Below are 27,989 nucleotides of genomic sequence, written 5' to 3' on the forward strand. Positions count from 1 at the left end.
ACTGTCTCTTATTGACGTAAATGTTATCTTTGCACAGTTACTACCTAGATTTATATCATGTAAAGTTTAAAATGTGCTCATCTCATTGTGTGTCACACAGTAGCACAATCATTTGAATACTTACAAGATAAGGTAAAGAAGGAGCAGCTGTATGTTGGGTGTATGAAATTTGTGCATAGTTTTAAACTTGTAGGCATAAAAATATCGTAAACACAAATGTCAGCTGTCTGTAGAAATATCAAGTGGACAACATACAATGTCTACGGTATGTACAGGTGAAACCGTTTCTGTAAACTGTAAAAAGGATACAAAGAGTGCAAAGGTGTGGAGGGAGGGTGTCCTGTAGCTGGTGATTTCATACAGGCCTCTCCACACTGATGTAGAGTTGGTAGCTGAAAACCCGTTTACAGTTTTCAGCGTCTGACTCTCGTAAATCAACATGTACAGGATGTGCTGAGGGCAACAAGTCTGTACAAGAGCTGGTATCAGTATCTACGGTCAAGTCGAGTCTAGAATACAGGTTTTCAGTACAGCAGCACAGTCAAACAACAAATCTTCACATTTGAGAATCTGGGACCATCATATTTTTGTCATTTTTTCCTGAAAAATGACTGCAATTTTTAATCAATTATCAAGATAGTTCAATTCAATTTTTCAATTCAATTTTGTTTATATAGCGCCAGATCACACAAAAGTCATCTTAGGGCACTTTTCAGACACCATTGTTTCTGAGATGAATCATGCCTGGATTATTACCAAATGTCAAGGTCAAATGAGGTGGAGTCTAGGAAATAAGCTCCACATTAGGAGGGGTTATGAGAAATATATAATATAATGTTTTGTGATTTTGCAATAGTTTGTTTATCCTGGGATCAAGGCTTTGGTTTGCTTTGTATTGCTCTTTATGCTCAGTAAACCTATTCACATTGAACTCTACCAGCTTCAAGTGTATTTCTTTGAGTCTTTCTCTTATAAGTTTTGAGTTTAATGCTAAGTTGTAACTACATCTGTGTAGTTATTTTGGCATCCTTTTGATCTGTTTATTTCAATTAAATCACAGCAAAATCTAAGTTTATTTACACTCAAACCGGCCGTTCTGAACAGAGCTGTTAAGACATGATGAGAAGGCTGCAGTGGTGCTTGATCCTTGCAGTATTTTGACCAAAACATGTCAGATACAATTTATTAAGAACCCAGGGAGCTGTGTTAACTTGTGGAAAAGGGGTATAATATGGCCTCTTTAAAATAACCAATTTAAAGGACTGTGCACTCTTTGCTTCTAGTACCTGACATTCTAATTTTCTATCATTTATTTTGGGGTTAAATGTGTAAAAATGTACAGTAGATATATCTGAACAAGTACAGATAGCAAGAGATAAGAGATAATGAGCATGTGAGTGTCACATTTAGGTGTAAAGTGATGTACAATGAATTTCATGCTCAACAGCCCTCATACAGTTCATTATGTGTTCATAAAATCGGCAGTGGACCTTAATAAATGCAGAGATATCAATAAATTAGGCTTCTGGAGTTTGGTTTTTGAGGATGAAATGGATTTTTTGTACAACTGTGTCCCATCCTACTCACTCTCTAGGCAAAAGAAACTGGAAATACAAGAAAGTTTAGAGTTACACCATCCTGTTATGTGTAGTCATCTCAGAACTATCAAAACTGGGGTGGAGGAGGTTACTATAAGAAGACAAACACAGCCCTCAGTGAAGGAAAACCTAGACCTGCAACTGAAGCTGAACGAGGTAGGTAAAACATCTGAAGGTAAATGTAATAACTTAACTTATCCTTCCTCATGCTATGACAACTAATAATCATATGACAATTTATGTAGGATAAGACCAGACAGACGTTTAGTAATAAGAAGTTATTTGGATGCCTGTGGAAGTTTTGAAAAAATGTCAAAAGCTCTTGTGGAATAATTATTTGCAAGGGTTAAGTTATTTTTTTAAGGACAGTTTTCACTGAGTGATGTAATGGAAAAACCTCACTTTGCATCACACAAACAGTTACTGCATTTTTGATTAATTCATATTGTATAACCTTGGAACATGTAACCATCTGTGCTCATTATTTTTGACACTGGATCAGAGTAGGGAGTAGCCTCATCTTGGACATACTACAGTTCCTTTTTTAATTAGTTGGGAGCTTTGATGACATCCAGCACTGCATCCCACTCACATTCTAATATGTTTACCACACTCCTCATCTATAAAGAGTATGTACACTTTGTAACTGACATCAGTCTGCAATTAAAGCTGCAAGCAGCGATGAACGGGCCCTCGCGCCTCCATGCACATCAGGCCATGACGCAATCGAAAGTCTTCTGTCATGGGCATGTAGATGTCTTCAGACCCGGGCTGTTTTCAGACAGTGCAAGAAGGAGATAAACATCACTTCCTTTGTCCACTGTTTTGCCCGCGGCTGGGGCTCCTTTGCTGCAATTTCATAGGGGGATGCTATTCAGCCAGTTTGCATCACTGACTGAATATTGTCACGAGGACGTGTTCAGGCCGGGACTCTTATCAAACATGTAAAGTTTGGTGCAGACTGGAGCATGTACAATAAAGTTATAGCAACTTCCTCTGTCATGGCAAAGCATCAAATCTCAATGATGCGAGGATGAGAATTTTCGGCAGGATGAGACATGTCTGTCTTGCTCACTAGGTGTGAGCAAGACAGACATGTAATGTTTGTTTTCTTTAATAAACTACACTTACTTGAACACTTTTTGTTGTGCTCCTGAATTTCTATGTGTGCCTCAAAATTTTTCATTTGTGAGCACATGTACTCCTTCAGAAAAAATTATGCATTGAACACTGCTGTCAGATGTGTAGAAACAATAAGTAACTCACACAGAAAAATACTCATATATTTGAAGGGAGAGTGTGAGCAAACCGCTAGGTGCTCGGGCCTTAATAGAGGAAAACCGGCAGTACAGAGCTACAAAATTTAGAAGCCACACGCTTCAATGATAGCTAAATTATAGCATATTAGGCACATTACTGCCACCCTGTGCTTTGGACTGTAGACCAAATATTAAATCCTACACATCAATCCTGTCTTTCTAATAAACTCAAAAAAAAAAACAAACTGCTACTCCACCCACTTGGCAGGTTCATTAAAGTTTTAATGCTGAGCTCTGGAACTCTAGTCTTCCTCAGTTCTTCCATCATATATTGTCTTTTTTGATCATACTTAGTACAATCTATGCTTGCATGTGTAATAGTTTCCTCAGCCAAGTGGGAAAAAATATGTGCATATATCGGCAATCGCCAAAAATGATAGTCAAAAAGTAATCGTGTTATATAACCGTGATGTCAATATTGAGCAAAAATAATAGTGATTATGCTTTTTGCCATAATCAAGCACCCTTAAAAAGAACATAAATTTTGATTTACATACACACACACACAAAGCATTTAAATATGTGTGTGATAAATTGTTGTCCTTAATAAAGTTACTTTAACATTTTTCATTGTGCTCCTAAATCTCTATGTGTGCTCCTAATTTTTTACATTTAGGAACACATGTACTCCTTGACAAAAAAGTCAGCATTGAACACTGCTGTCAGGTGTGTAGAGACAATAAGTAACTGCAGCTGGACACAGAAAAATACCCATATATTTGAATGGAGAGTGTGAGCAAACCGCTAGGTGCTCGGGCCCTAATAAAGGAAAAACTGCAGTACAGAGCTACAAATTTTAGTTTCGATTTTATTTTTCTGCAGCACTTTATCACTAAACTGTCACTCTCACTCCATTTTTCCCTTCCCCTCATAGGTCATCCCCACTACTGATTATACGTATAAGACCTACAATTATTGTAAAATAAATGATATTGACCCCAAACTTCATACAAAGTTTGTATATAATGTACTGTAAGTATATAGACCTTTCTGCTATATCCTATAAAACTGAGCTACAATCAACTGTCACACCCATCTCCCACCTTTCTTCCCTCCTTCTCCCTCTCAGCTGGAGAGTAGGATTTCAGAGCAGTCCTCTAGTGGAAATATCTTCATAAATCCCATGACTTTGGCCAAATCTTACATTCAAAATCACATTTTAGTAGGAATTTTCATTGTGAATCCATTGAAACAGGTTTGAAAGTGGTCTGACTTATAGTTTAGAGGTCAAACACCTCAGTTTGGCGCAAAGTCCATGCCCAGATATTGCCTCCCCATTGGTTTACATTGTAAGGTGCGATGTGACACTCCAACTTTCAGGGCTTAAAAAAATCTAAACCGTTCAAGTTATTACAAAGTTTTTAATAACTTTTGTTCAGCACAGTGTGATAAGTCATATATTAAAGTTTGAAGCCGATACCATTAATGCCCTAGGAGGAGATAGCGTTTCTTGGGGGTCCAAAATTGGCGCAAAGTCGTACTTTGAAGAGCATATTGCGGACTTCTTGTTGGATTTAGGTCAGGGATGTCGGCATATGATTTGTAGGTCTTGATGAGATGAATAATTGAGTTTTGGTTTGATCTCTCTACGACATTCCTACAGGCCGTGGCGGCCATATTAGGTACATAGGTGGCGCTATCGAGCACATTTTGAAGCTTGGGGGATAGTTTTTACATTTTATCAAATTTTTCACCAGACCTGATGTGCGTGCCAAATTTGGTGAGTTTTTGAGCATGTTTAGGGGGTCAAATTTAGGGTTGAAGTGGCGTAATAAGAAAGAAAGAATAAGAAAGAAACAAACACAACAGATACAATAGGGTCTTGGCCCTTTGGGGCTCAGGCCCTAATAAGAAAGAAACAAACACACGAAATACAATAGGGTCTTCGCCCCTTTGGGGCTCAGGCCCTAATAAGAAGAAGAAAGAAACAAACACACGAAATACAATAGGGTCTTCGCCCCTTTGGGGCTCAGGCCCTAATTACACTGTTGTGACTGTATGCTGATCCCTTGCAAGGTTTTTCATTAAAGGACAAAAAGACAACTTGGTCCTTGTCAGCTTTTTAAGGCCTGAGCCCCAAAGGGGCGAAGACCCTCTTGTATCTGTTCTATTTCTGTCTTTCTTTCTTTCTTCTTTCTTTATTAATCCGCCACTTCAACCCAAAATTTGCCCCCCTAAACATGCTCAAAAACTCACCAAATTTGGCAAGCACATCAGGTCTGGTGAAAAATTTGATAAAATGTAAAAATTATCCCCAAAGTGCCAAAATCTATAGCGCCACCTCTGTCACTAAAATGGCCGCCATGGCCCATAGGAATGTCGTAGAGAGATCGAACCAAAACTCAATTATTCGTCTCATCAAGACCTACAAATCATATGCCGACACAATTCACCCATTCAAGTATGACTTTGTGCCAATTTTGGACCTTGAATAAACGCTATCTCCTCCTAGGGCGTTAATGGTATCAGCTTCAAACTTTAATACATGACTTATCACACTGTGCTGAACAAAAGTTATGAAAAACTTTGTAATAACTCGAACGGTTTAGATATTGTAAGCCCCGAAAGTTGGAGTGCCACATTGCACCTTACAATGTAAACCAATGGGGAGGCAATCTCTGGGCATGGACTTTGTGCCAAACTGTGGCGTCTGACGTCTAAACTATAAGTCAGACCACTTTTTCTAATTCCCACTAAAATATGATTTTTAATGTAAGATTTGGCGAAAGTCATGGGATTTATGAAGATATTTCCACTAGAGGACTGCTCTGAAGTCCTTCTCTCCAGCTGAGAGGGAGAAGGAGGGAAGAAAGTGGGGAGATGGGTGTCACGGTTAAATGCAGCTCATTTTTGAAGGATACAGCAGAAAGGTCTATATACATACAGTACATTACATACAAACTTTGTATGAAGTTTGGTGTTATTATTTATTTTACAATAATTATGAGTCTTATATGTATAATTCAGTAGTGGGGATGACCTATGAGGGGAAGGGAAAAAAATGGAGTGAGAGTGACAGTTTAGTGATAAAGTGCTGCAGAAAAATAAAATCGAAACTAAAATTTGTAGCTCTGTACTGCAGTTTTTCCTTTATTAGGGCCCGAGCACCTAGCGGTTCGCTCACACTCTCCATTCAAATATATGGGTATTTTTCTGTGTCCAGCTGCAGTTACTTATTGTCTCTACACACCTGACAGCAGTGTTCAATGCTGACTTTTTTGTCAAGGAGTACATGTGTCCCTAAATGTAAAAAATTAGGAGCACACATAGAGATTTAGGAGCACAATGAAAAATGTTAAAGTAACTTTATTAAGGACAACAATTTATCACACACATATTTAAATGCTTTGTGTGTGTGTGTGTATGTAAATCAAAATTTATGTTCTTTTTAAGGGTGCTTGATTATGGCAAAAAGCATAATCACTATTATTTTTGCTCAATATTGACATCACGGTTATATAACACGATTACTTTTTGGCGATTGCCGATATATGCACATATTTTTTCCCACTTGGCTGAGGAAACTATTACACATGCAAGCATAGATTGTACTAAGTATGATCAAAAAAGACAATATATGATGGAAGAACTGAGGAAGACTAGAGTTCCAGAGCTCAGCATTAAAACTTTAATGAACCTGCCAAGTGGGTGGAGTAGCAGTTTGGTTTTTTTTTTGAGTTTATTAGACAGACAGGATTGATGTGTAGGATTTAATATTTGGTCTACAGTCCAAAGCGCAGGGTGGCAGTAATGTGCCTAATATGCTATAATTTAGCTATCATTGAAGCGTGTGGCTTCTAAATTTTGTAGCTCTGTACTGCCGGTTTTCCTCTATTAAGGCCCGAGCACCTAGCGGTTCGCTCACACTCTCCCTTCAAATATATGAGTATTTTTCTGTGTCCAGCTGGAGTTACTTATTGTTTCTACACATCTGACAGCAGTGTTCAATGCATATTTTTTTCTGAAGGAGTACATGTGCTCACAAATGAAAAATTTTGAGGCACACATAGAAATTCAGGAGCACAACGAAAAGTGTTCAAGTAAGTGTAGTTTATTAAAGAAAACAAACATTACATACATATTTAAACTACTTTGCGCCAATTTTGGACCCCCAAGAAACGCTATCTCCTCCTAGGGCGTTAATGGTATTGGCTTCATACTTGAATACATGACTTATGACACTGTGCTGAACAAAAGTTGTGAAAAACTTTGTAATAACTCGAATGGTTTAGATATTGTAAGCCCTGAAAGTTGTAGTGCCACATCATACTTCACACAGGTGTGAGCAAGACAGACATGTCTCATCCTGCCGAAAATTCTCATCCTCGCATCATTGAGATTTGATGCTTTGCCATGACAGAGGAAGTTGCTATAACTTTATTGTACATGCTCCAGTCTGCACCAAACTTTACATGTTTGATAAGAGTCCTGGCCTGACTTTGACTGCGCCGCGGCCCGGCATGCGCAAGGGCACAAAGGCCCGTTCAACGCTACTTGCAGCTTTAATTATTTTCAGATTTCCATCACAGTGACCATGGCTGAGTACAAGCTAGAGGTGTCAACAGGTGACATTACATATGCAGGAACATGGGACCACATATACGTCACTTTATTTGGAACTGAAGGGCAGAGTGAGCGAACTGAGTTGGACAACTACGGCACTGACTTTACAACTGGGACAGTAAGTTGAATCTAGTTGTTGACCATTATTCATATAAGAGTCTCAAATTAGGTTTATGCCAATGTTACTGTTTATTACTGTTTTTTGTAATTCATGCATATATAAAGCACTAATATTCATAGAATGGCCTTCATTAGCCCATAGATCCACATGCTTCGTCCTTCCTATTTGTTTATCACATTGATTCATACTTTCTTATTTTGCTGCAGACATAAGGTATATTGTACCATAACTTTTTTCACAGACAGGGACCTATACTGTGAAAACCAGTATGTCTCTGGGGACACTGCTCCTAATCAAGGTGGAGAAAGATCCGTTTTTTGTTCTCCCAGAAGATGAGTGGTACTGCTCCAAAATAATAGTGATGACACCAGAGGGAGATGCCATTCTTTTCCCTTGCTACAGATGGGTGTCCAGGGGAGAACTGGTGGAGCTGAGAGGAGGGAGAGGTCTGCTTTAAATACCCACAATATGACACTTGTTTTTTGTTAGTTATGTCACTTAAAATTTGACTGTTGTGTACTTTTTACATCTCAGCCATTAAGGTTTTTGAGGAGAACCATCCTGTGTTGATTGACCACCGGAAAAATCAGCTGACACTTAAAAAGAGCCTTTACCAGTAAGTTCTCACGTGTGCGCTATGTACTGTACCTAAAGCTGTCTCAGAAGCTTATCATTTTTTCCCATTTTTTAGATGGGAGATCGCTGATGAAAGACTGCCACACATCAGCAGTTTTAAACATACATCTGAGCTACCAGCTGAACTCATCTTCTCTATGTCCAAATCAATGGAAATACAGTACACAAAAAAAATAGCGTGAGTCAGGTTCCAATATACTCTAGTATTTGTAAGGCAAATAACTTTTTTGAAGCATCGGTGTCAGTATATTGTTAAATTATCTACGTTTTTACCCTCTCTTACCTCAGTGGTGCTGAACTCATGTTTAAGGGGCTGGCTGGATCTACTGAACAATGGGAAAGCATTGAGGACATGAAACAAATCTTCTGGTCCCAAAAAACAACAATGTCAGGTATAGTTTTAGTTCTGCTAGGTAACTCACCTGAACACTAGCATTCTTATAGTTTCATATAAGTGCAAGTAAGTAAACCTGATTAAGTCGACCTGGCCCCACGGTAGAATGAAAAACCCATGAAATAAATATTTAAATCCTAGGTGCTGTAATGGGTTTGATACATGATGGTCGGCTCACTCTTAACTGAATGGAGATGGACGGGGACAGATATCTTTAAAAGATTAAATGGTCCTGAGGGACAGCTACGACATGGAAAGTGACTGACAAAAGTCACTCAGCTGATTGGATCACGGCTTACTGCTGGCCTTAAAGCTGTACTAATCAATATTTTTATATTAACGATGGATGAAATTACTGTGTGTATGCAATTAGAACAACAGAGGTGCATTACCTGACACTATTAAATATGTAAATTAGCTTAAAGTATATAACACTCAATAGTATGAATGAAACTTACTTTCATGCTTAGCACTGTGTGGTTAAGTGAGGGAAAGTCAATATAAATTCAAACTACTATTTGTACAAATCTGTCATTTCAATTTGAATTTTAAATGCTGAATTTAAACAAAGCTGTAAGGCTTTGTAAAGAAATAAAACTATCTCAGTGTCAGGGGTGAGTGCCACAGTGTCATTCTCTGACAACTTTGTGATGCTCTACATGTGGCTCCTAGATATAGAGGACAAATTACAATCATCAATTGTGATTTTCCTAGAGTACGTTAAAGAGCACTGGAAGGAAGATGACTTTTATGGATTCCAATTTCTGAACGGGATCAACCCCACTGTGATCAAGCGCTGCTCAGAGCTTCCTCCAAACTTTCCAGTCACAGAAGACATGGTGAAGCCGTTTCTGACAGAGGGTACCTCTCTGAAGGAGGAAATGACGGTATGGAAGATGACTGGCTTTAAATGGGTGATAATTGTTGCTTTGAGAGACAATTTGTAGGTTTGAATTTTGATTGTACTTGTACAGCAGTGAAAAGGTCCCTGAATATTTCCATGTCTATAATACTGGAAAACCACAATCTTGTACGTTGTGTATGTTTTCCCTCCATCTTTCCTTCCTATACAGAAAGGCAATATATTCCTCTGTGACTTCAAGAGGATGGATGGATTACCCACCAAGTTGTCAGATGGTGAATCTGTGCATGTGACTGCTGGTTTCTGTTTGTTCTACATGAACCCAGAGAACAAACTGATGCCAATTGCAATACAGGTATTTCATTGCAAAGCAAACCAGTGACGTATTCATATTACATATAGAAAGTTCATTGAATAAAATTATTGGTCTGCTCACAGAGAATTTAGATACAGATTTGATGTAACGTCACGCTGTATCCAGGTTGTTTACAGCTGTTTGTTGTTTGTATTCCACAAAATGCTGTCCAATGAAAAACTGTTTTCATTCACTCAGTCAAAAAATGTGCATCTCAATAGTCTTAATGGGCTATAGCTGTTCAAATTCAGCATTAGGACTCTAGTTTATAACCTGATGTGCCAGATTGTTTGTTACACAGAACCATCTGAGAAGTCGTCCTTAGAAAGTGTTTGGAAAAGTGCAGGCACTTTCAAAAAAATACTTGGCATTTCTCATGTGATCTCGTGTGATAACCTAGTTTATGTCACAGAGAATTTGTAGGCATTATCAAGTACATTTTAGTAAAATAATGTCAATCACAGAAGTTATCCTGTAATCATAAGGTCAGCATATTTATATGCTTTTGTATCAAAAATGAAAAATACACAGTGGTGCATGAGGGGAAGAGAGAGTAAGAAAGGTGCTTCCCCCTTATGAAGTGGCTCTACAAAAAGTTTTATAATGTGGAATACTCATCACTTTGCATTTTAAGTGAAATAGTATGTTTCAAAGTAGAAAAATAGCTAAATGATGGTTTTATCACATTCCAGCTGCAACAACAACCCTCTGAGCAGAATCCCATCTTTCTGCCCAGTGACCAGGAGACTGACTGGCTGCTGGCCAAGATGTTTATTAAAAATGCAGATTTCATGCTTCATCAGTCTGTCTATCACTTGGTTAACACTCACTTACTGGCAGAAGTCTTCACTGTTGCTGCTCTCCGCAGCTTCCCTGACATTCATCCCCTCTATAAGGTATATGACTATGCAGTTGCAAACACAGAACTAAGGCTTGTTTGATGATCTGATCAAGACTTTTCACTCAGTTTTCCAATATAACTTACGAAAAGTACTAGAAAGACATATGTTTGGTTTTGTAATCATCAGGGGTGACTATGTGAAAAATGTTTGCAGGAAATGTAATTAAATTTTTATTTAGTTTAGGGATGTGCTGCCTGTTATTTGCTGATTGGTTTATAGAAATGTTTATGTTCCTTCACTTTAATGGTGATTTTATCATAAATTTTACATTGAATTTAATATTCCTCTTTCTGTTTGCACAGCTGCTGATCCCTCACGTCCGCTACACTCTCCAAATAAATACTTTGGCCCGTAAAACTATTTTTTCACCGGAAGGGATTTTAAGTACAGTATGGATCTTTATCATGTATATTCATATTTTTTCAATCAAATGTTGATACTTGAAATACAGTGTAGTGAAAACCACTTCTATCTTCTGTATTGTTTTATATACTTTTGTGTTCTTAATTACTAGAGTTCACTTGGATATGAGGGGATGACAGAGGTCATTGGAAGGTCTCTCTCTGAGACGACCTACAGCTCCCTCTGTCTGCCAGACAACATCACTGCACGAGGACTGGAGTCTATCCCCAACTTCTACTACAGAGATGACGGCCTGAAGCTGTGGAACATCATCAACAGGTTACAGGATATAGCTATAATCCATACTGAAGCCTTTCCTGACGATTGGCTGAAATGACTTTTAAAAATAACACCATGATTTCAGAATACAATGTAAAATCATATTTGTAAATGTATATTTTTACCAGATTTGTGAAGGCAATAGTGGGGTACTATTATCCTTCAGACAGTGAGGTGTGTAAAGACTCTGAACTGCAGGAATGGATCCGTGAGATATTCACCCATGGCTTCTTAGGAAACAAAGCCTCAGGTATTTCACCAATGTTCTGATTTTGAATTTGTAAACACAAAACACTATATACTGTAGTAGCTTATAGTATATTGCAATTTTCCACACAGATGCAGTGAATGAAAAGCAATAACTGATAATGACTGTGTTGCCAACAGGGTGTCCAGGATGCTTTCATGCTGTCAAGGAAGTGATCAGGTTCATTACCATGGTGATCTTCACAGTGACGGCTCAACATGCTGCAGTGAACAGTGGGCAGGTGAGACATGGCTGTGTCCAAAATCACTCCCTATTTACTGTATGGTGCACTATATTTACCCTACGCCATTTTATTTGAGTGCTCGAATGCTGAGTGTGTAAATATATACACTATTTAGTGCCACCAAAAACTTGATGGAACAGAAAAAGTAGTGTCCATGGCATGTACACTACTTTTTAGTAACAATCCCACAATGCAAAGCTCCACATTTCATAGATGTGAAAATTACTGTAGCACAACTCTACAGCTGACAGTAATGAATTATTAATGATAATTATGATAAATAGTGATTGTCCAAAATCTTGATTTTCTGCTCACTATTGAGTAAACTATTTAGTGTCTATTATATAAGGAGTAGTGAATGAGTGAATGAGGGAATAAGGGACTGATTTTGGAGTTTAAACAAATATGTAAACAAACAAACAAACAAATATTTGGAATAAGTGGCAGATCTGCTATGTGTTCTGTCCAGTATTAGTTTTCTTGTAATAATTCCTTTCAGTAGAGTATAAGTTTACTTTTAAAGTGGTGGAAAGATTGCATTTCTTTTGTAGTTTTATATTCTGTCTTTTGTAGGGATGTGCAGAGAGCCCAGTATTTGTATTTGTATCTGTATTTGTTGGGCAGCAAAATTATTTGTATTTGTATTCAAATAAAAGTGGAAAGAGCCTTAAAAATTCTGTTTTTTTTTTTTTATTACACTTTTAATTTTAGGATATTAAAGTGTTACAATAAGTGTTCATGAAGCATGTGTCAGTAGCTCAGCTTTATCTCTGGGGAACACCCCCAACTCTAGGAGTGATGTCCAAATTAGGAAATATACATCATGTAGCAGGTGGATGTGACTCCCCTCATTAAGACCTGCTGATAGACGTAACAACGGAGCAGAGGACAGAGACTGAGCTAGCGATGTAACTGACCTGTGCGCTGGTATTTGACATGGTGTATTTTTCTTCCTGACAACAAATAATTTTTAAAATATTTGTATGAAACAAATATTCGTAAAAAAAAAAACCCACTATTTGTGCTTTGCCGAATAACGTATTTGTATTTGGGCACACCCCTAGTATTTTGGTTTTTATATCCACTGTTTTATGATTGTCCCCCATGAGAGCAGGGCCAACAACCCCACAGTAATAACGAAAAAATTAAGATCTCCTCCAGACATGTTTCAAGATGCATAAATATACTTTTATGTTTTCATTTGTGTCTGATATGGTTTTTCTGCAAAAAGTCAATTACCTGGTTAAATCTTCTAAAAATTACATCTATTCCTTCTCTCCTATTGAAAAATCCAGAATCTATGAACATGCAAATTTAATTTCAAAAGTTTTACTGCTAGACTCAACATGTCTATTTCACTGAAACAGTAAGACTCAAACATCCAAGTGAAGGAACGGGAAGAAAAACAGTTAGAAATGAGAAAAAATAAAATTAAATGCATATTAAAACTTCTATTTCTATTCAAATTAGTTTGACTACCACTCCTGGATGCCTAATGGCTCGCTCCTGCTGCAAAAACCTCCTCCAACCACAAAGGGGCAATCAAGCATGAAGACAATTTTGGAGACCCTGCCAAATAAAGGACAGACAGCCAGCATTGCAGCAATTGTTTGGATACTTTCAGAAAAATACACAGATGTGGTAGGTTTGGTGTTCACAAAAGCACACAAATAGTAGAATAATATATAGGGCTGAAAAATTAATTGAAATTTTATTGAAAATCGCAATATGACACAATATTTGTTAAAGGAGAATTATGTGTCAAAATACCATTTTAAATTAAATAATGTTGTAGCCTACACATCATATTCTACAGACTTTAGAAAACATCTTTGTTTGGTACAGAGCCCTGCAAAAATCACACCATAATCATTTTAATATGTTCTTCAATTGAAATCTTAATAATTCTGTAAAAATGATCATTCCCTCTAATATTGCAATTTGCAATATCAGTCAAAATAATCACAATTAGATATTTTTTCAAAATCGTTCAGCCCTAATAATATATAATCCATCCACATTTGGAAAGGGCTTTGAAAATTTGCACCACAAGCAAATTGCTGTGTCAGTCAGATTTACAGTTTTGTTTTTGTCATCTTGGCAGGTTCCCCTGGGTACGTACCCTGAAGAGCGCTTTGATGAGGCTCCACCTAAGCAGATGATTAAAGAGTTTCAAAAGGAGTTGTCCAACCTCAGTGAAGCAATTACAACCAGAAACTCGCAGCTTAAAGTGCCCTACACCTATCTGAACCCTGCTGAAATAGAGAACAGTATAACTATTTGAGTAAGTCTGAGGGAGCCACTTTTTCCTTTCTGCACTAGTGAACAATATCCATACCTTTTTCAAAACTTGTCTTATATGCTGGGTTGAGTTTCAAACTTTGACTTTGGTAAATAAAAAAGGTGAGGTGGTAGAAACATACAGTGCTGCTTGAAAGTTTGTGAACCCTTTAGAATTTTCTTTATTTCTGCATAAATATGACCTAAAACACAAGTCCATAGTTTACACAAGTCCTACACAAGTCCTTCATGGACTCATGAACACTGACTATAGCCACTGCAAGAGAGGCTTGTAGTTTCCTAGCTGTTACCCTGGGGTTCCTTGTGGACTCCCGGACTATTACATGCCTTGCTCTTGGTGTGATCTTTGTTGTTCGACCTCTCCCGGGGAGGGTAACAATGGTGCTGGAAGTCTTCTATTTGTACACCATCTGCTGTCAACTGGTGGAGTCCAGACTCTTTAGAAATGGTTTTGTAACCCTTTCCAGCCTGATGAGTATCAGCAACTCTTCCTCTAGATCCTCAGAAATCTCCTTTTTTCAAGGCCATGACACACTTCCACAAACCTGTGTTGTGAAGCTCAGACTTTGATAGTGAAGACCCAGATTTCTCTTCTTTAAATAAGGCAGGACCTCCGACACTCACACTTGATTGTAATCTCACTGATTGAAACACTCGCCTCTAATCTCCCCTTCAAATGAATTGATAATCCTAGAGGTTCACATACTTTTGCCACACACAAATATGTAACATTGGATCATTTTCCTCAATAAATAAACGAACATGTGTACGGTTTTTGTCTAATTTGTTTAATTGATGTCTCTATCTAGTTTTAGGACTTGCATGGAAATCTGATCATGTTTTAGGTCATATTTATGCAGAAACAGAGCACATTCTAAGGGGTTCACAAACTTTCAAGCACTGTATAGTGACATGCTGCACACTGGGAGAGGATGACTATATTTTGGTTGTATCATGTTAAGTGGACTTATTGTAGGGTGCCTGTATCTTTGTGTGAATTACTGTACGTATTACATAGACCTCTCTTTAGGAATAACTTAAATGAAAAGTTTGAGTTGCATGTTTAAGCATCAGCTGACATAATGCAATGAAATGTAACTAGCTGGTACTCCTTTAATAAAATAGGTTTTCTGCCATAGTGGAAATTGATAGGGGTGAGGTGGGGCTCTTTTCTTTCTGCCATCAAACTACCTAGATTTATATCATGTCAAGTTTAAAATGTGCCCATCTCATTGTGTGCCACACAGTAGAAGTATCACATGAATACTTACAATGTAAGGTAAAGAAGGAGCAGCTGTATGTTGGGTGTATACATTTTGTGCATAGTTTTAAACTTGTAGGCATAAACATATTGTAAAGACAAATGACTCCAGTTTCTAGTGGCTCTCAACAAAGGTAGTAGAACATAAACATACCACTTTTATGTATAAGCAAGTGGGTGAAAAAATAGATACGTATATGTATATAGAAACAACAAGTGGACAACAACATACAATGTCTACAGTATATACAGGTGAAGCCATTTCTGTAAACTCTAAACAGGATGCAAATAGTGCAAAGGTGTTGGGGGAGGGTGTCCTGTAACTGATGATGTCCTGTAGGCCTTTCCACACTGACAAAAGGTCATTAGCTGAAAACCTGTTCTACAGACTTCTGACCTTTAAAGAATCGTTCACAAACATTGCTCGCTATTTTAGTGCTGCTAAAAAAACATGCTGATATGTAATCAATTAAAAGCAAGCAGTTTCTTTGTGATGACATATTAAGCCTCTAAAAGACCATGTCAGACCTACTGTAGTGCTGAGAAGTTTGAGTGTTTGAATTGTCTCAGTACACTCGAGTACAGACTCTTAAATGTATTTTGTGAGTATTTTGAGTTTTCTAGTACTCGGTGTTGCTGACCTCTCAGGCCTTATAATGTACCTTTATGCTTCATAACCCTCCCAAAATATGTGTATGTGTAACATGTGTATGATTTTTACTTTAAAGCTATAATATGTTACTATTCCACAATAAAATGTCTAAAAATGACTAGGCCTATGTTATATATTTTGTTAAGTTGTGTACTTACATTATCCCAAATGTTTCCAACAATTTTCAAACGCAAAGAAATCCGTAATTTAATCAATGTAACGGTCTGTTTCATTTGGTCACCAGTCAATAGTGTCATACCCCCTCTACCAAAGAGTATATTCTTTGCATGTTTCAGTGTTGTGGTTTTCCACCACAGTGGGGTCTACCAAAGAGTATATACATACAAGATAATACATCAGCGTTGTGGCTGTCCATGAGAAATCGTCATGAATTGTAGTGAGCCATAATTATTCCATAAACAGCTTTCAATTTGAAAAGATATAAACCAACTCAGATATTAAAGTCCGCTCAACATTTCATCAGCGCTGTCTCATTCTTTGCGCAAAGGAGAGAGTGTGGAGCAGTGCAGCAGCTGCTGAAATGAATGATGTCAGGATGTGAGAGGTGGCAGGATTCTACAAAGTCTGGTTTACCTATCTCCGATATTAGCTAAGCGTGAATATACTGATTCATTTTCACCTCAACCACGTTAAGTACCTGATGAAATTATCATCATCGATTAGATAGACAATAGAAATCCAAGATGGAATCAAATAACTTAATCAAACGTAACTAAAAAATATTTGCAGGACAGAGGGTTAATAGATTTTTAATATTTCGTTATACTGTGCATATAACACCAGATATGAGTTTAGTTTCCATCTAGTTTATGTGTGCAAAATTGCTACAGTAAACACGACAGTGTTGTCAAGCACAAAAAGCACACTGGAGACACTGCGGTGGCTGCCACACACTCTGCCTGTGGCTCCTATGCACTGTTTTATAAATGAGACCCCAGGTCTGTTTGTTCTGGAGTGGAGGAGAAAAACATCTTGAACGATGAACACTGGAATAATCCTAACCTGGAGAAGCTGGTTGTTTAACAATGAAGACCACAATTACCATGATCCCACGCTACTTCACAGTGCCATCAAACATCTTTTATTATTGTTTTGATTGAGATACCCATAGCGGAAGAAATAACATATTGTGCATTTAAATAAAGAAAAATACAGACTCGTATTTCTACCATGACAAAATAAGAAATTACCTGGAGAAAATAAAGACATTGAAAAACAATTATTAACACGCGCTAAAGTAGTCTAACTATCGTATCAACCAAACTGCAGCAGAGAATATCTCCAAAGTCCGCAAGCAGCAAAGTATACACAGGCTTAAAAGCAAGTCTACTGTCTCCAGGCTAACAAGCTGGACAAACAAACTGTGTCCGACTCTGGTACATGAACGAATCTGGTCCCTGTGCCCCCGAGCGACCGAGTCCCTGAGCCTCGGGTGGTGGGTGGTGTTTGGTACTCTTCAGTACAATGGCAGTAGATCAGCATTTACAGGATGTGTCGAGGGCAGCAAGTCTGTACAAGCACTAGTATCATCAGTATGAGCAGTCGAGTTGAGCCTGCAATACAGGTTTTTAGTAAGCAAAATCATGTAGATTATAGATTGAGAGGACACTAGAAAATGTCCTGTGTTATTTGTTGACAGTTTTACAAAAAAAAGTGATTAGCCAAGTAAGTTGCTTGTAAGTTGCTAAATTTTGTCTGACTAATAGTCCAAAATGTTAAGATATTCAATTAACTGTCATATATAAAGACAAACAACAATTTTTGCTTGAAAAATGACTGCAGTCTTCAATCAATTATAAAGATATTTGCTGGTTAATTTTCTGTCAATCGACTAATCATTGCAGCTCTAGCCGAATATTCTGGCTTTCTCAGAATAATTGTGTTAGCCACTAAAACAGATAACAAGGGGTAAGAGATAACATGAAATTTATTACATAAAATGTTTGGTTGAGCCCAAAAGAGCTGATTTTTTTTTCATATGAAACACTATTGTCCTCAAATTTGTTGCCAAATTCTCCAAGGTGTGGCCTCTCTGATGTCAACTTCCACAACTGCAACTGCGACCAAATTTAAATGACAGGTGCACATATAAACTTTAAATGATGCCACAAAGTCTGATAGCACTTCAACTACAGTATGTAGTATAGTTACAAGCTAAATTTAAATGGCTTTAATTCAGTGGTCATGACTCATTTGAAATCAGGTACATTTATATATACATTTATGTCAAGGGGTTAGATTTGGGTATGAGCAGTAGAGACATGTTCCTACCAATATCAAGGTGTTGCTGGATTGTCCCTACCAATATTTTTACTGATCTCAAACAATCTAACCGCTTTAACTCCACGTAATGTTAACGGTAAGATCTCTGCAGGGTTGCTAGGTTTGTGTGTGTTCTGCAAAAAAAGTGTATTATTATTATTATTATAAAGAATGAAAGAGCAGGATATGGGGGATACTTGACCTGATGATCTGGCAAACTTCAACTTCAAGCTGTAGACACTGTTGTCCAGCAGCAGCCCAGCAGCAGCAGCAGCAGCAGTGAAGTCAGTGAGGTGGAGAATCTGAAGCGGTTAGTATTTATAGTTTAAACGTGCCAAATGTCACAGAATTGAAAATGACTTAATATCAATAATAATACATCAAACCTATATTGCGCTTTTCAGGATACTCAAAGACGCTTTACAAAGGAAACAACAAAACAAAAAGACATAATGTCCATGAGTAACATATTAGAAGGGAGGAGTTTGTTAGAGAATTCTGGATATATATTGGAGTTTATTGTACCATACATGAAGATGTACCATAAAGGATACCATTGCAATAGTCCAGTCTGGAAGTGATGAATGCCTGGATGAGAGTTTCTGTGGCTGAGAAGGAAAGGGATAGACGGAGACGGGCAATGTTTTTGAGGTTAAAGAAGGCTGTTTTGGTGATGTGCTTGACATGTTGATCAAAGGAGAGAGTTTGGTCAAAGATAATATCAAAACAGCACATGTGGGTGGAGGTGAGCACAATGGATCCTTCAACGATGAAGATGTTATGGGTAGATTTGGTGAGAGCTTTTGGACCAATGATAATGATTCCGGATTTGTCGCAGTTCAATTTGAGGAAGTTGGTTTGGAGCCAGGCCTTTATTTCCATGCTGTAGGTGGTCAGGGTTGAGTGAGTGGCAGTGGTGATTGTTTTGGTGGAGATGTAGAGCTGGATGTCATCCGCAAAGCATTGGAACTGAAGTCCATGGTGGCGGATTATGTGGCCAAGGGGGAGCATGTATAGGATTAAAAGGAGGGGGCCAAGAACTGAACCTTGCGGAACACCATGGGAGAGGGGAGCAGTGGAGGATTTGCAGTTGTTGATGCTGGGCTGTTTCAATGCTGTGTTGAGAATGGAATCTGGATTGGAATGATTCATAGAGGTTATTGGCAGAGAGGTGGGCTTTGAGTTATGAAGCAACAGCACATTCCAGTATTTTAGATAGAAAGGGGAGGTTGGAGATTGGTCTGTAGTTGTTTGGGATGTCAGGATTGAGTCCAGGTTTTTTGAGAATGGGGGTGACAGCGGCAAGTTTGAAAGAGGGTGGGATGGAGCCAGTAGTTAGGGAGGAGTTAATTATTGTGGTGATGAGTGAGATAAGGTGGGAAGGCAGGCCTTGACAAGTCTGGAGGGCATGGGGTCCAGGATGCAAGGGGCAATGTTCATTCCTATCATGACATCAGAGAGGTCTGTAGAGGGGAGACTGAGGAGAACTGAGACAAGAGCTGGCAGGTTCACTGGACAAAACTAGGATCATTTGATATTATGTTTTATTTCAGGCATTAGATGTTGTTAGCTAATTTGTGATTGTTGCTCAGACATACTGTTTAAATAAACAACTTTCACTGTTGGTGAAAATTCCTCCCAAAAGTAAATTAAGACATCTGGTCCTTTTTAAAGAAGAACCAAAGTGTCAGTAACAGTTGAGTTTAGTTAATAAGAATGTTCTGTCATCAATCCAAACATTAATCTTTGAAATTAGAGGGAGAAACATTTACTATTTAATGCCATCTCTCCCCTTTTCACGAGTGGATCAAGAGCAGAGTTATTATTGCATACGTGTCATTAAGACATGAAGATTATTTATAGGCTAAATTAGCCACAGCTTTTCCAACTGATCTGTTTGTGACTGTCAGGCATCATTTCATTTTGAAAATCCTGTCAGCAGCAGCCTGAGCAGCACAGAGACACACAAACAGGTGAGCTGCAGCCTCTCAGGTGACTCTGATGTCACAGATACACACAGACAGATGAGCTGCAGCCTCTCAGGTAAAAAGTGGACAAAAAATGTCCCTACCAAAATTAAAACCAAACCTACGCTCTTGATTTAGGTATTCAAAAATCACAGCCTTCACCAGACAATTAGCATTATTGTATATCACTGTTTTATAGCACCTCTAGATCTAGATGCACATTAAAATTGTCAAACATTTTTAGTATTAAAATAACCAATTTAGAGGACTGTGTACTCTTTGCTTTCTAGTACCTGACATTCTAATTTTCTTTCAATTATTTTGGAGTTAAATGTGTAAAAACGTACTGTAACCATATCTGAAGTACAGATAGCAAAAGATAATAGATAATGGGCACGAGTGTCACATTTGGGTGTAAAGTGATGTACAATGAATTTCAAGCACAACAGCCCTCATACAGTCTGTTATGTCCTCTTAAAGTGGGCAGTAGGCCTTAATAAATGCAGAGATATCAATAAATTAGGCTTCTGGAGTTTGGTTTTTGGGGATGAAATGGATATTTCAGTACAACTTCGGCCCATCCTACTGACCCTTTAGGCAGTAGAAACTGGAAACACAACAAAGTTTAGAGTTACACCGCCTGTTATGTTAATGTGTAGTGGTCAAAGGTCAAAACTGGGGTGAAGGATGTTACTATAAGAAGACAAACACAGCCTTCAGTGAAGGAAAACCTGGACGTGCAGCTGAAGCAAGGAGGTAGGTAAAACATCTGAAGGTACATGTAATAACTCATTCTTCCTCATGCTATGACAGCTAATAATCATATAACAATGTATGTAGGATAAGATCAGACAGAAGTTTAGTAATAAGAAGTTCTTTGGTTGTCTGTGGAAGTTTTGAAAAAATGCCAAAAAGCTCTTGTGAAATAATTCTTTGCAAGGGTTAAGTTATCTTTTTTTTCTGGACAGTTTGCACTGAGTGACCATGGCTGAGTACAAGTTAGAAGTGTCAACAGGTGACATGGAATATGCAGGAACATGGGACCACATATATGTCACTTTATTTGGAACTGAAGGGCAGAGTGAGCGAACTGAGTTGGACAACTACGGCACTGACTTTACAACCGGGACAGTAAGTTGAACCCAGATAAACAATGCTTATATATTGTCTCTCAATATATCTCAATTAGCTAAAAGGTTTTTTGTTTGTGCATACATATGTACTGGTTGGCTGATGGATTGGTAATTAACTACACTCAACTATACATAATAAATAGCACCATTGTGTGGCAATCCAGAGAGCACTTCACATATCTGTACATAACTAAAGGGCTAAGCAAATATCCTGGGTTTGCTCACGATAAATATTTCAGTAAGTCTAGCCTGAGGAGATGACCTGCATTTTCTAAAAAAAGTTTTGTATTGTTTTTGTGGACACTATTCCAACAAATTTCATTGAAATTCTTTTTCTAAGACTATTATTCTAAACTCTTTGAAATTATTCTTCTAAATTTAGTATTCAGGATATTTGGATGAATTCAACAGAGGTTTACATTTAGTTTTTCATATTTCACACTTTCCCACAGTGCACAGTTGCCAGATGTTCCTACTGCAGGTGTGGCTCACCTGAAATACACCAGCATAACTCATACACAGACAGCAACTGCAAATGAAATGAAATGACAGGTGCATGATAAAATTTAAATTCAGGGGTCATGAAACTAATTTCAAATAAGCCACTATTGTAAAAATCCCAAATAGTTACAGATAGGATTCAGGTATTTCACTATGTACACTATGTGTGTTTTGATGCAGATCCAGATTTAAAGAATCTACATTTTGTAATATTTAAATAACAATTTTGGAGAACCGTGCATGTTAACTGACTATATGATGTTTGAGAGTTTATTTGCAGTTTTTTCGTGGGCTGTTTGATTTGACCATACACATTACTTGACTGAATACACCACTGTAGGACACATTTCAATTTCGACCTTTTCAACACATTGCATTTACTTTGTTTATATTTATATGAATCCTTATTTTTCAGACAGGGACCTACACCATAGACACCGGTGATTCTCTGGGGAAACTTCTGCTGGTCAAGGTGGAGAAAGATCCCTATTTAAGTCTTCCAGAAGATCAGTGGTACTGCTCCAAAATAGTGGTGACTACTCCGGAGGAAGATGTCATTCTTTTCCCCTGTTACAAATGGGTGTCCAGCGGAGAACTGGTGGAGCTGAGAGGAGGGAGAGGTCTGCTTCCAACAAGAACATAATATCACTTAGTTTTCTCAGTTTTTGTCAGTCTTGTTGTTAGTGTCATTTAAAATAGAGCTAAATCTGTGTTCTTTTCATTTCTCAGCCATGAAGGTTTCAGAGGAGGAACATCCCCTGTTGATTGAGCACCGCAAAAAAGAGCTGGCACTTAAAAAGAGCCTTTACCAGTACGTTTTCATCTGCACCGTATTCTCCTAGAGCTGCAAATGTGGTCTCAGAAGCTTATCTGGAGAAATGTCTATGTGGTTTTAAGTAACTTTGTCTATTATTTTTTTTAGATGGCATATCGACCATGAAGGAATACCCCACTTCACCGGTTTAAGTGATTCGTCTGAGCTCCCAGCTGAAATCCGCTTCTCTAAGTCGAAAGAATCTGAAATAGAACACACAGCTTTGATAACGTGGGTCTATATAAATATTTAGGATGGACACCACCGGGTTCCAATATTGTGACAACGTCTATGTCTTAGAACAAAATACAAGCATTAATATTATTATGTTGTTTAATCCTGTGCATTGTGTTTTCCCTTTTTTCAACCTGTCTTACTTCAGTGATACTGAACTCAAGTATAAGGGGCTGGTTGGATCTACTGAACAATGGAAAAGCATTGACGACATGAAAGACATCTTCTGGTACAAAAAGACAACAATGTCAGGTAGAGTTTTTCCAGTTTTTCAACAACTGACTTCATATAAGTATTTTGCAAACACTTTTGTATCATCAGTTGACTGCAACAACAGCTCTCCCTCTTTCACTGACAAGTAATCTTACAATTTTATCAAGAGTTATCAGATTAATGTTGGATTTTAGTGCATAAACATTTCTTATTTGAACTTAAATAGCTTTTATTATGAAGCTCACAGGAACTACAAACAAAAGTCACTATATCTCAATCTACAGCACGTAGATTGGCTAAGCTGACCTTCAAAGTTCAAATTACATACTAATTAGTTATCAGTCATAGTATGGGCCAAATTTGACCAATGACACAATATTTCTTCCACCAGTTCTGCCCTCACAGTAAACCTCCAAAAACCAAACCAAAATCAACACACTCAACAACATCAACAACATTATATCACAGTGCATACGCCCGGGGGCATGTGTCAAGAAACAGGTTTTCTGGGTATTAACTCTTTCTTTTATCTTCAGTCCATGTTCAGTAAAGCTGTCAAGTTAACTCAGAAGTGAGTGATGCTGTCATCCACACTTTACTTCTGTTTACTTTGCCTCAGAGACCAGAGGAGCACATGAGAGACAGAAATAATGTGGAGAAAGATTAGCTATAACACAGTCTTATAATACTAATATAGTGTTTTAGTATGGCAGCACTTTAAGAAAGGCTGTTACAGTCAAGTTAAGTCAATTTTTAATTATATAGTGCCAAATCACAACAGAAGTTATCTCAGGGCACTTTTCACATAGAGCAGTTCCAGACTGTAAACTTTCATTTACAGAGACCCAATGAGCAAGCACTTGGCGACAGCAACAAGTTAAAATTTCCCTTTAACAGGAATAAACCTCAAGCAGAACGGGGCTCTAGGTGGGCGGCCATCTGCCTTGACTGGTTGGGTTGAGAGAGGGGAAAGAGGGAATATTGGTGGATGTACTACATCTTAAAGAAATGAGATGGATTCATCACCCAGGGAGAAAATTGCGCAAAAGTCACAATTCCTGGTTTCTTGTCATCTAACTTAGCAATATGTACTCTGTAATATATCTTGGATATATCAGCATTTTTAATAAATATGGGGAACTACATTAAATTATGTGAGAACAGAATTATTTTCAATCTTAGTTTTTCTCCTTTTTTCAGCTCTTGACTCATGCGTATGTAGCTGGTAGTGTTCTTGTTAGCTGACATTTGTCATTGTGGGTTGATGCTAAGCCAAGAAAGCCTTTCTAATAATAGGCAATTTTTTATTTTCCTAAAAGTAATATTTTTTAGAATAACGATGATTAGGCATGAAAAGCTTTACAGATTTGAAATATGTTCTTTTAAAAAATGATTATAACATTAAGAAAACAAGATTGTGCAAAGAACATTTTTGTCCACGAAGTAAAAAAATTTCAACAATCTTGTTTTTTGTTGATAATGATCATGTTGTACTTCAAAAATGAATAAAAACATTTTAGATATTTCCCAATTGCCTTTCTTCCAGAGTATGTCACAGAGCACTGGAAGGAAGATGACTTTTATGGATCCCAGTTTTTGAATTCAGTCAACCCCAATGTGATCAAGCGTTGCTCAGAGCTTCCTCCAAACTTTCCAGTCACAGAGGACATGGTGAAGCCATTCCTTGAGGAGGATAGCTCTCTGGAGGAGGAAATGGAGGTATGAAATATGAGTGGCTTTAAATGGGCGATAATCTTTGCTTTGGGAAACGATTTGTAAGTTTAAAGAGTGTACCTGTATTGCAGTGTATCACTCATCTGTCTTTTATTCCCATACAGGATGGCAATATATTTATCTGTGACAAGAAGGAGATGGATGGAATACCGGCTAGACACTATAATGGTGAACGTCTGCATGTGACTCCTGGTCTCTGTTTGTTCTACTTGAACCCAGAGAAAAAACTGATGCCGATTGCAATACAGGTACAGTATTTTATTGATGCAGCAAATCAGGGACAGTATGTATACTGTATAAATTTAAGTAAAATCACTGGTCTAATCACACAGCCATATTACATTTTATAGTGGATTAGTACGTTTTCAGAAATTTTGCACAATTTGAACATATAACAATTTAACTTTTAATATTTTTGAACCATATTCCAGCTGCATCAGCAACCTTCTGAGCAGAATCCCATCTTTCTGCCCAGTGACCCAGAGACTGACTGGCTGCTGGCCAAGATGTTTTTTAAAAATGCAGATCTTATGGATCATCAGGCAGTCCATCACCTGATGAAAACTCACTATCTGGCAGAGGCCTATACTATTGCCACTCTCCGCAACTTCCCTGTGATACATCCCATTTATAAGGTACAATAACACAGCAGAGATCATGGCATTCAGGATATGCTTGCTCTTGTTCGCTGAAATGAGAATTAATTTTACTTTTAATATTCTTCCCTCTCTCTGTATAGCTGCTGATCCCACACTTCCGGTACACTCTCCCCATTAACACTGATGGACGCAAAACTCTTTTTGGACCTGAAGGGGCTTTAAGTATTGTATGGATCTTTAACATACAATATATACTCCAATTATATTGCACCATTGCAAAAATAAGTTTAATGTGTTCTTTAAAAACAATTTTTATTATTTTCTACTTCATGAAACTTATCTGACCCTAAGTATTTGTGTGTTATTAATTACTAGAGTTCACTTGGATATGAGGGGCTGACAGAGATCCAGAGAAGGTCTCTCTCTGAGTTGACCTACAGCTCCCTCTGTCTGCCGGAGAACATCACTGCACGAGGACTGGAGTCAATCCCCAACTTCTACTACAGAGATGACGGCCTGAAGCTGTGGAACATCATCAACAGGTTTTCTTTGCATACAACTGCAATTAATTGGCTAAAGCACAATTTTAAAATACAGCTTAAAACTGACTTATTTTTATGTTTCTCAGCTTTGTAACAGAAATAGTGGAGCACTATTATCCTTCAGACTGTGAGGTGGAAGAGGACTCTGAACTGCAGGAATGGATCAGTGAGATATTCACCCATGGTGTCTTAGGAAACAAAGCCTCAGGTATTTATTTCACTTTAATTTGTAAACACAATTAGCCTATGGTATATTGAAATGTTCCATGCAGGCACTGAATTGACTGACAAAGGTGATGCTGCCAACAGGGTTTCCTGAATGCTTCCATACTGTCGAAGAAGTGATCAAGTTCATCACCATGGTGATTTTCACTGTGACAGCTCAACACTCTGCCGTCAATGATGGACAGGTGAGGCAACAGTAAATAGCTGGGACAAAAGAATACTTTTTAATGTTTGATCAAGTATTAAGTTTGTTTTAACACCTCAAATGTATGGGGTGTGATTTCAGATTTTTTCATTTTATTAGACACATGGCTCAAAGAAGTAGAGAAGGGCCCACGACCCAGACATGAAAAATAAAACAAAATGAAATAAAAAAACAAAAGTGATACATATTGAAGCTTCTTTTGTGATTTAGTTTGACTACACCTCCTGGATGCCCAATGGCTCTCTCCTGATGCGTAAACCCCCTCCAACCACCAAGGGAGAGTCAAGCATGGACACAATATTGGAGACCCTACCAAATGTTGGAGAGACAGCAAGCTTTGCAGCACTGGCTTGGATACTAACAGAAAAATACACAGATGTGGTAGGTTTGGTGTTCAAAACACACACAAATAGAGGAATAACATATAGGGCTGAACAATTAATTGAAATTTTATCAAAATTGCCACATAGCCCTCTGCAATTTTCAAATTGCAGGAGGCACAATCTTTGTTAAAGGAGAAATGTGTGTCAAAATGCCATTTTAAATGAAATAATGTCCTGGCCTAAACATCATATTCTACAGACTTTTGAAAACATCTTTGTTTGGTACAGAGCCCTGCAAAACCAACAAACACCATAATCAATTTAATGGCTTTGATTTGATTGATAAAGTAAAACAAAAAAAAAAAGGAGGGGTAGGACTAGAAAAGTTCTCTTCTTCATCCTACGCCCTTTTTGAAAATTGGAAGGTTATTATTTGTGTGGCTTACTGAAAATTTGCTGTTATCTTTGTTTTTTTGTTTTGTTTTGTTTCGTTGCCTATATATTTTATTTTGTTATTTTAACTTTCAAAATAAAATAATTGAATATGTTCTTCAATAAAAATCTTTATAAATAATGTAAAAATGATCATTCCCTCTAATATTGCAATTGCAATATCAGTAAAAATAATCACAATCAGATATTTTTTCAAAATCGTTCAGCCCTAATAATATATAATCCATCCACATTTGGAAAGGGCTTTGAAAAATTGCACCACAAGCATGTTGCTGTGTCAGTCAGATTTACAGTTTTGTTTTTGTCATCTTGGCAGGTTCCCCTGGGTACGTACCCTGAAGAGCGCTTTGATGAGGCTCCACCTAAGCAGATGATTAAAGAGTTTCAAGAGGAGTTGTCCAACCTCAGTGAAGCAATTACAACCAGAAACTCACAGCTTAAAGTGCCCTACACCTATCTGAACCCTGCTGAAATAGAGAACAGTATAACTATTTGAGTCAGTCTGAGGGAGACATTTTTTCCTTTCTGCATTAGTGAACAATATCCATACCTTTTTCAATACTTGTCTTGCATGCTGGGTTGAGTTTTAAACTTTGATTTTGGTAGAAACATACAGTGCTGCTTGAA

The 27,989-nt window shown here is 37.7% G+C and overlaps 2 protein-coding genes across 3 annotated transcripts; both read left to right on the forward strand.

Annotated features, from left to right (window-relative positions):
* Positions 1–1,523: 1,523 nt before the first annotated feature.
* Positions 1,524–16,246, forward strand: LOC137169208 (hydroperoxide isomerase ALOXE3-like). 2 transcript variants are annotated; one of them, XM_067572251.1, is made up of 15 exons: positions 1,524–1,754; positions 7,447–7,598; positions 7,843–8,047; positions 8,136–8,217; positions 8,293–8,415; positions 8,526–8,629; positions 9,346–9,518; positions 9,705–9,848; positions 10,541–10,744; positions 11,053–11,139; positions 11,265–11,431; positions 11,560–11,681; positions 11,819–11,919; positions 13,393–13,563; positions 14,027–16,246. In XM_067572251.1, exons 2-15 carry the CDS (start codon positions 7,452–7,454, stop codon positions 14,204–14,206), a joined length of 2,010 nt encoding a protein of 669 aa, XP_067428352.1. In that variant the 5' UTR covers positions 1,524–1,754; positions 7,447–7,451; the 3' UTR covers positions 14,207–16,246. The 2 variants fall into 2 exon arrangements, with proteins under 2 accessions (XP_067428352.1, XP_067428353.1); XM_067572252.1 differs by lacking the exon at positions 1,524–1,754 and having other exon boundaries at positions 7,379–7,598.
* Positions 16,247–21,179: 4,933 nt separating this feature from the next.
* LOC137169906 (hydroperoxide isomerase ALOXE3-like) lies at positions 21,180–27,974 on the forward strand. Its single transcript, XM_067573318.1, has 13 exons — positions 21,180–21,517; positions 22,436–22,640; positions 22,750–22,831; positions 23,088–23,320; positions 24,828–25,000; positions 25,120–25,263; positions 25,447–25,650; positions 25,755–25,841; positions 25,990–26,156; positions 26,243–26,364; positions 26,466–26,566; positions 26,797–26,967; positions 27,679–27,974. The coding sequence occupies exons 1-13, from the start codon at positions 21,371–21,373 to the stop codon at positions 27,856–27,858; spliced, it is 2,016 nt and encodes a 671-aa protein (XP_067429419.1). The 5' UTR covers positions 21,180–21,370; the 3' UTR covers positions 27,859–27,974.
* The last annotated feature ends 15 nt before the right edge of the window (positions 27,975–27,989 follow it).

The sequence above is a fragment of the Thunnus thynnus genome, chromosome 18 (assembly GCF_963924715.1).
Source record: "Thunnus thynnus chromosome 18, fThuThy2.1, whole genome shotgun sequence".
NCBI lineage: Eukaryota > Metazoa > Chordata > Actinopteri > Scombriformes > Scombridae > Thunnus > Thunnus thynnus.

Bases quoted from the DNA above. Each gene is read 5' to 3' on its own strand.
- LOC137169208 (XM_067572251.1), top strand. From the start codon at position 7,452: ATGGCTGAGTACAAGCTAGAGGTGTCAACAGGTGACATTACATATGCA. The intron at 10,745-11,052 runs GTATATGACTAT...CTGTTTGCACAG, and splicing joins ACATTCATCCCCTCTATAAG to CTGCTGATCCCTCACGTCCG. The intron at 11,140-11,264 runs GTATGGATCTTT...CTTAATTACTAG, and splicing joins CGGAAGGGATTTTAAGTACA to AGTTCACTTGGATATGAGGG.
- LOC137169906 (XM_067573318.1), top strand. From the start codon at position 21,371: ATGGCTGAGTACAAGTTAGAAGTGTCAACAGGTGACATGGAATATGCA. The intron at 23,321-24,827 runs GTAGAGTTTTTC...CCTTTCTTCCAG, and splicing joins CAAAAAGACAACAATGTCAG to AGTATGTCACAGAGCACTGG. The intron at 25,651-25,754 runs GTACAATAACAC...CTCTCTGTATAG, and splicing joins TGATACATCCCATTTATAAG to CTGCTGATCCCACACTTCCG.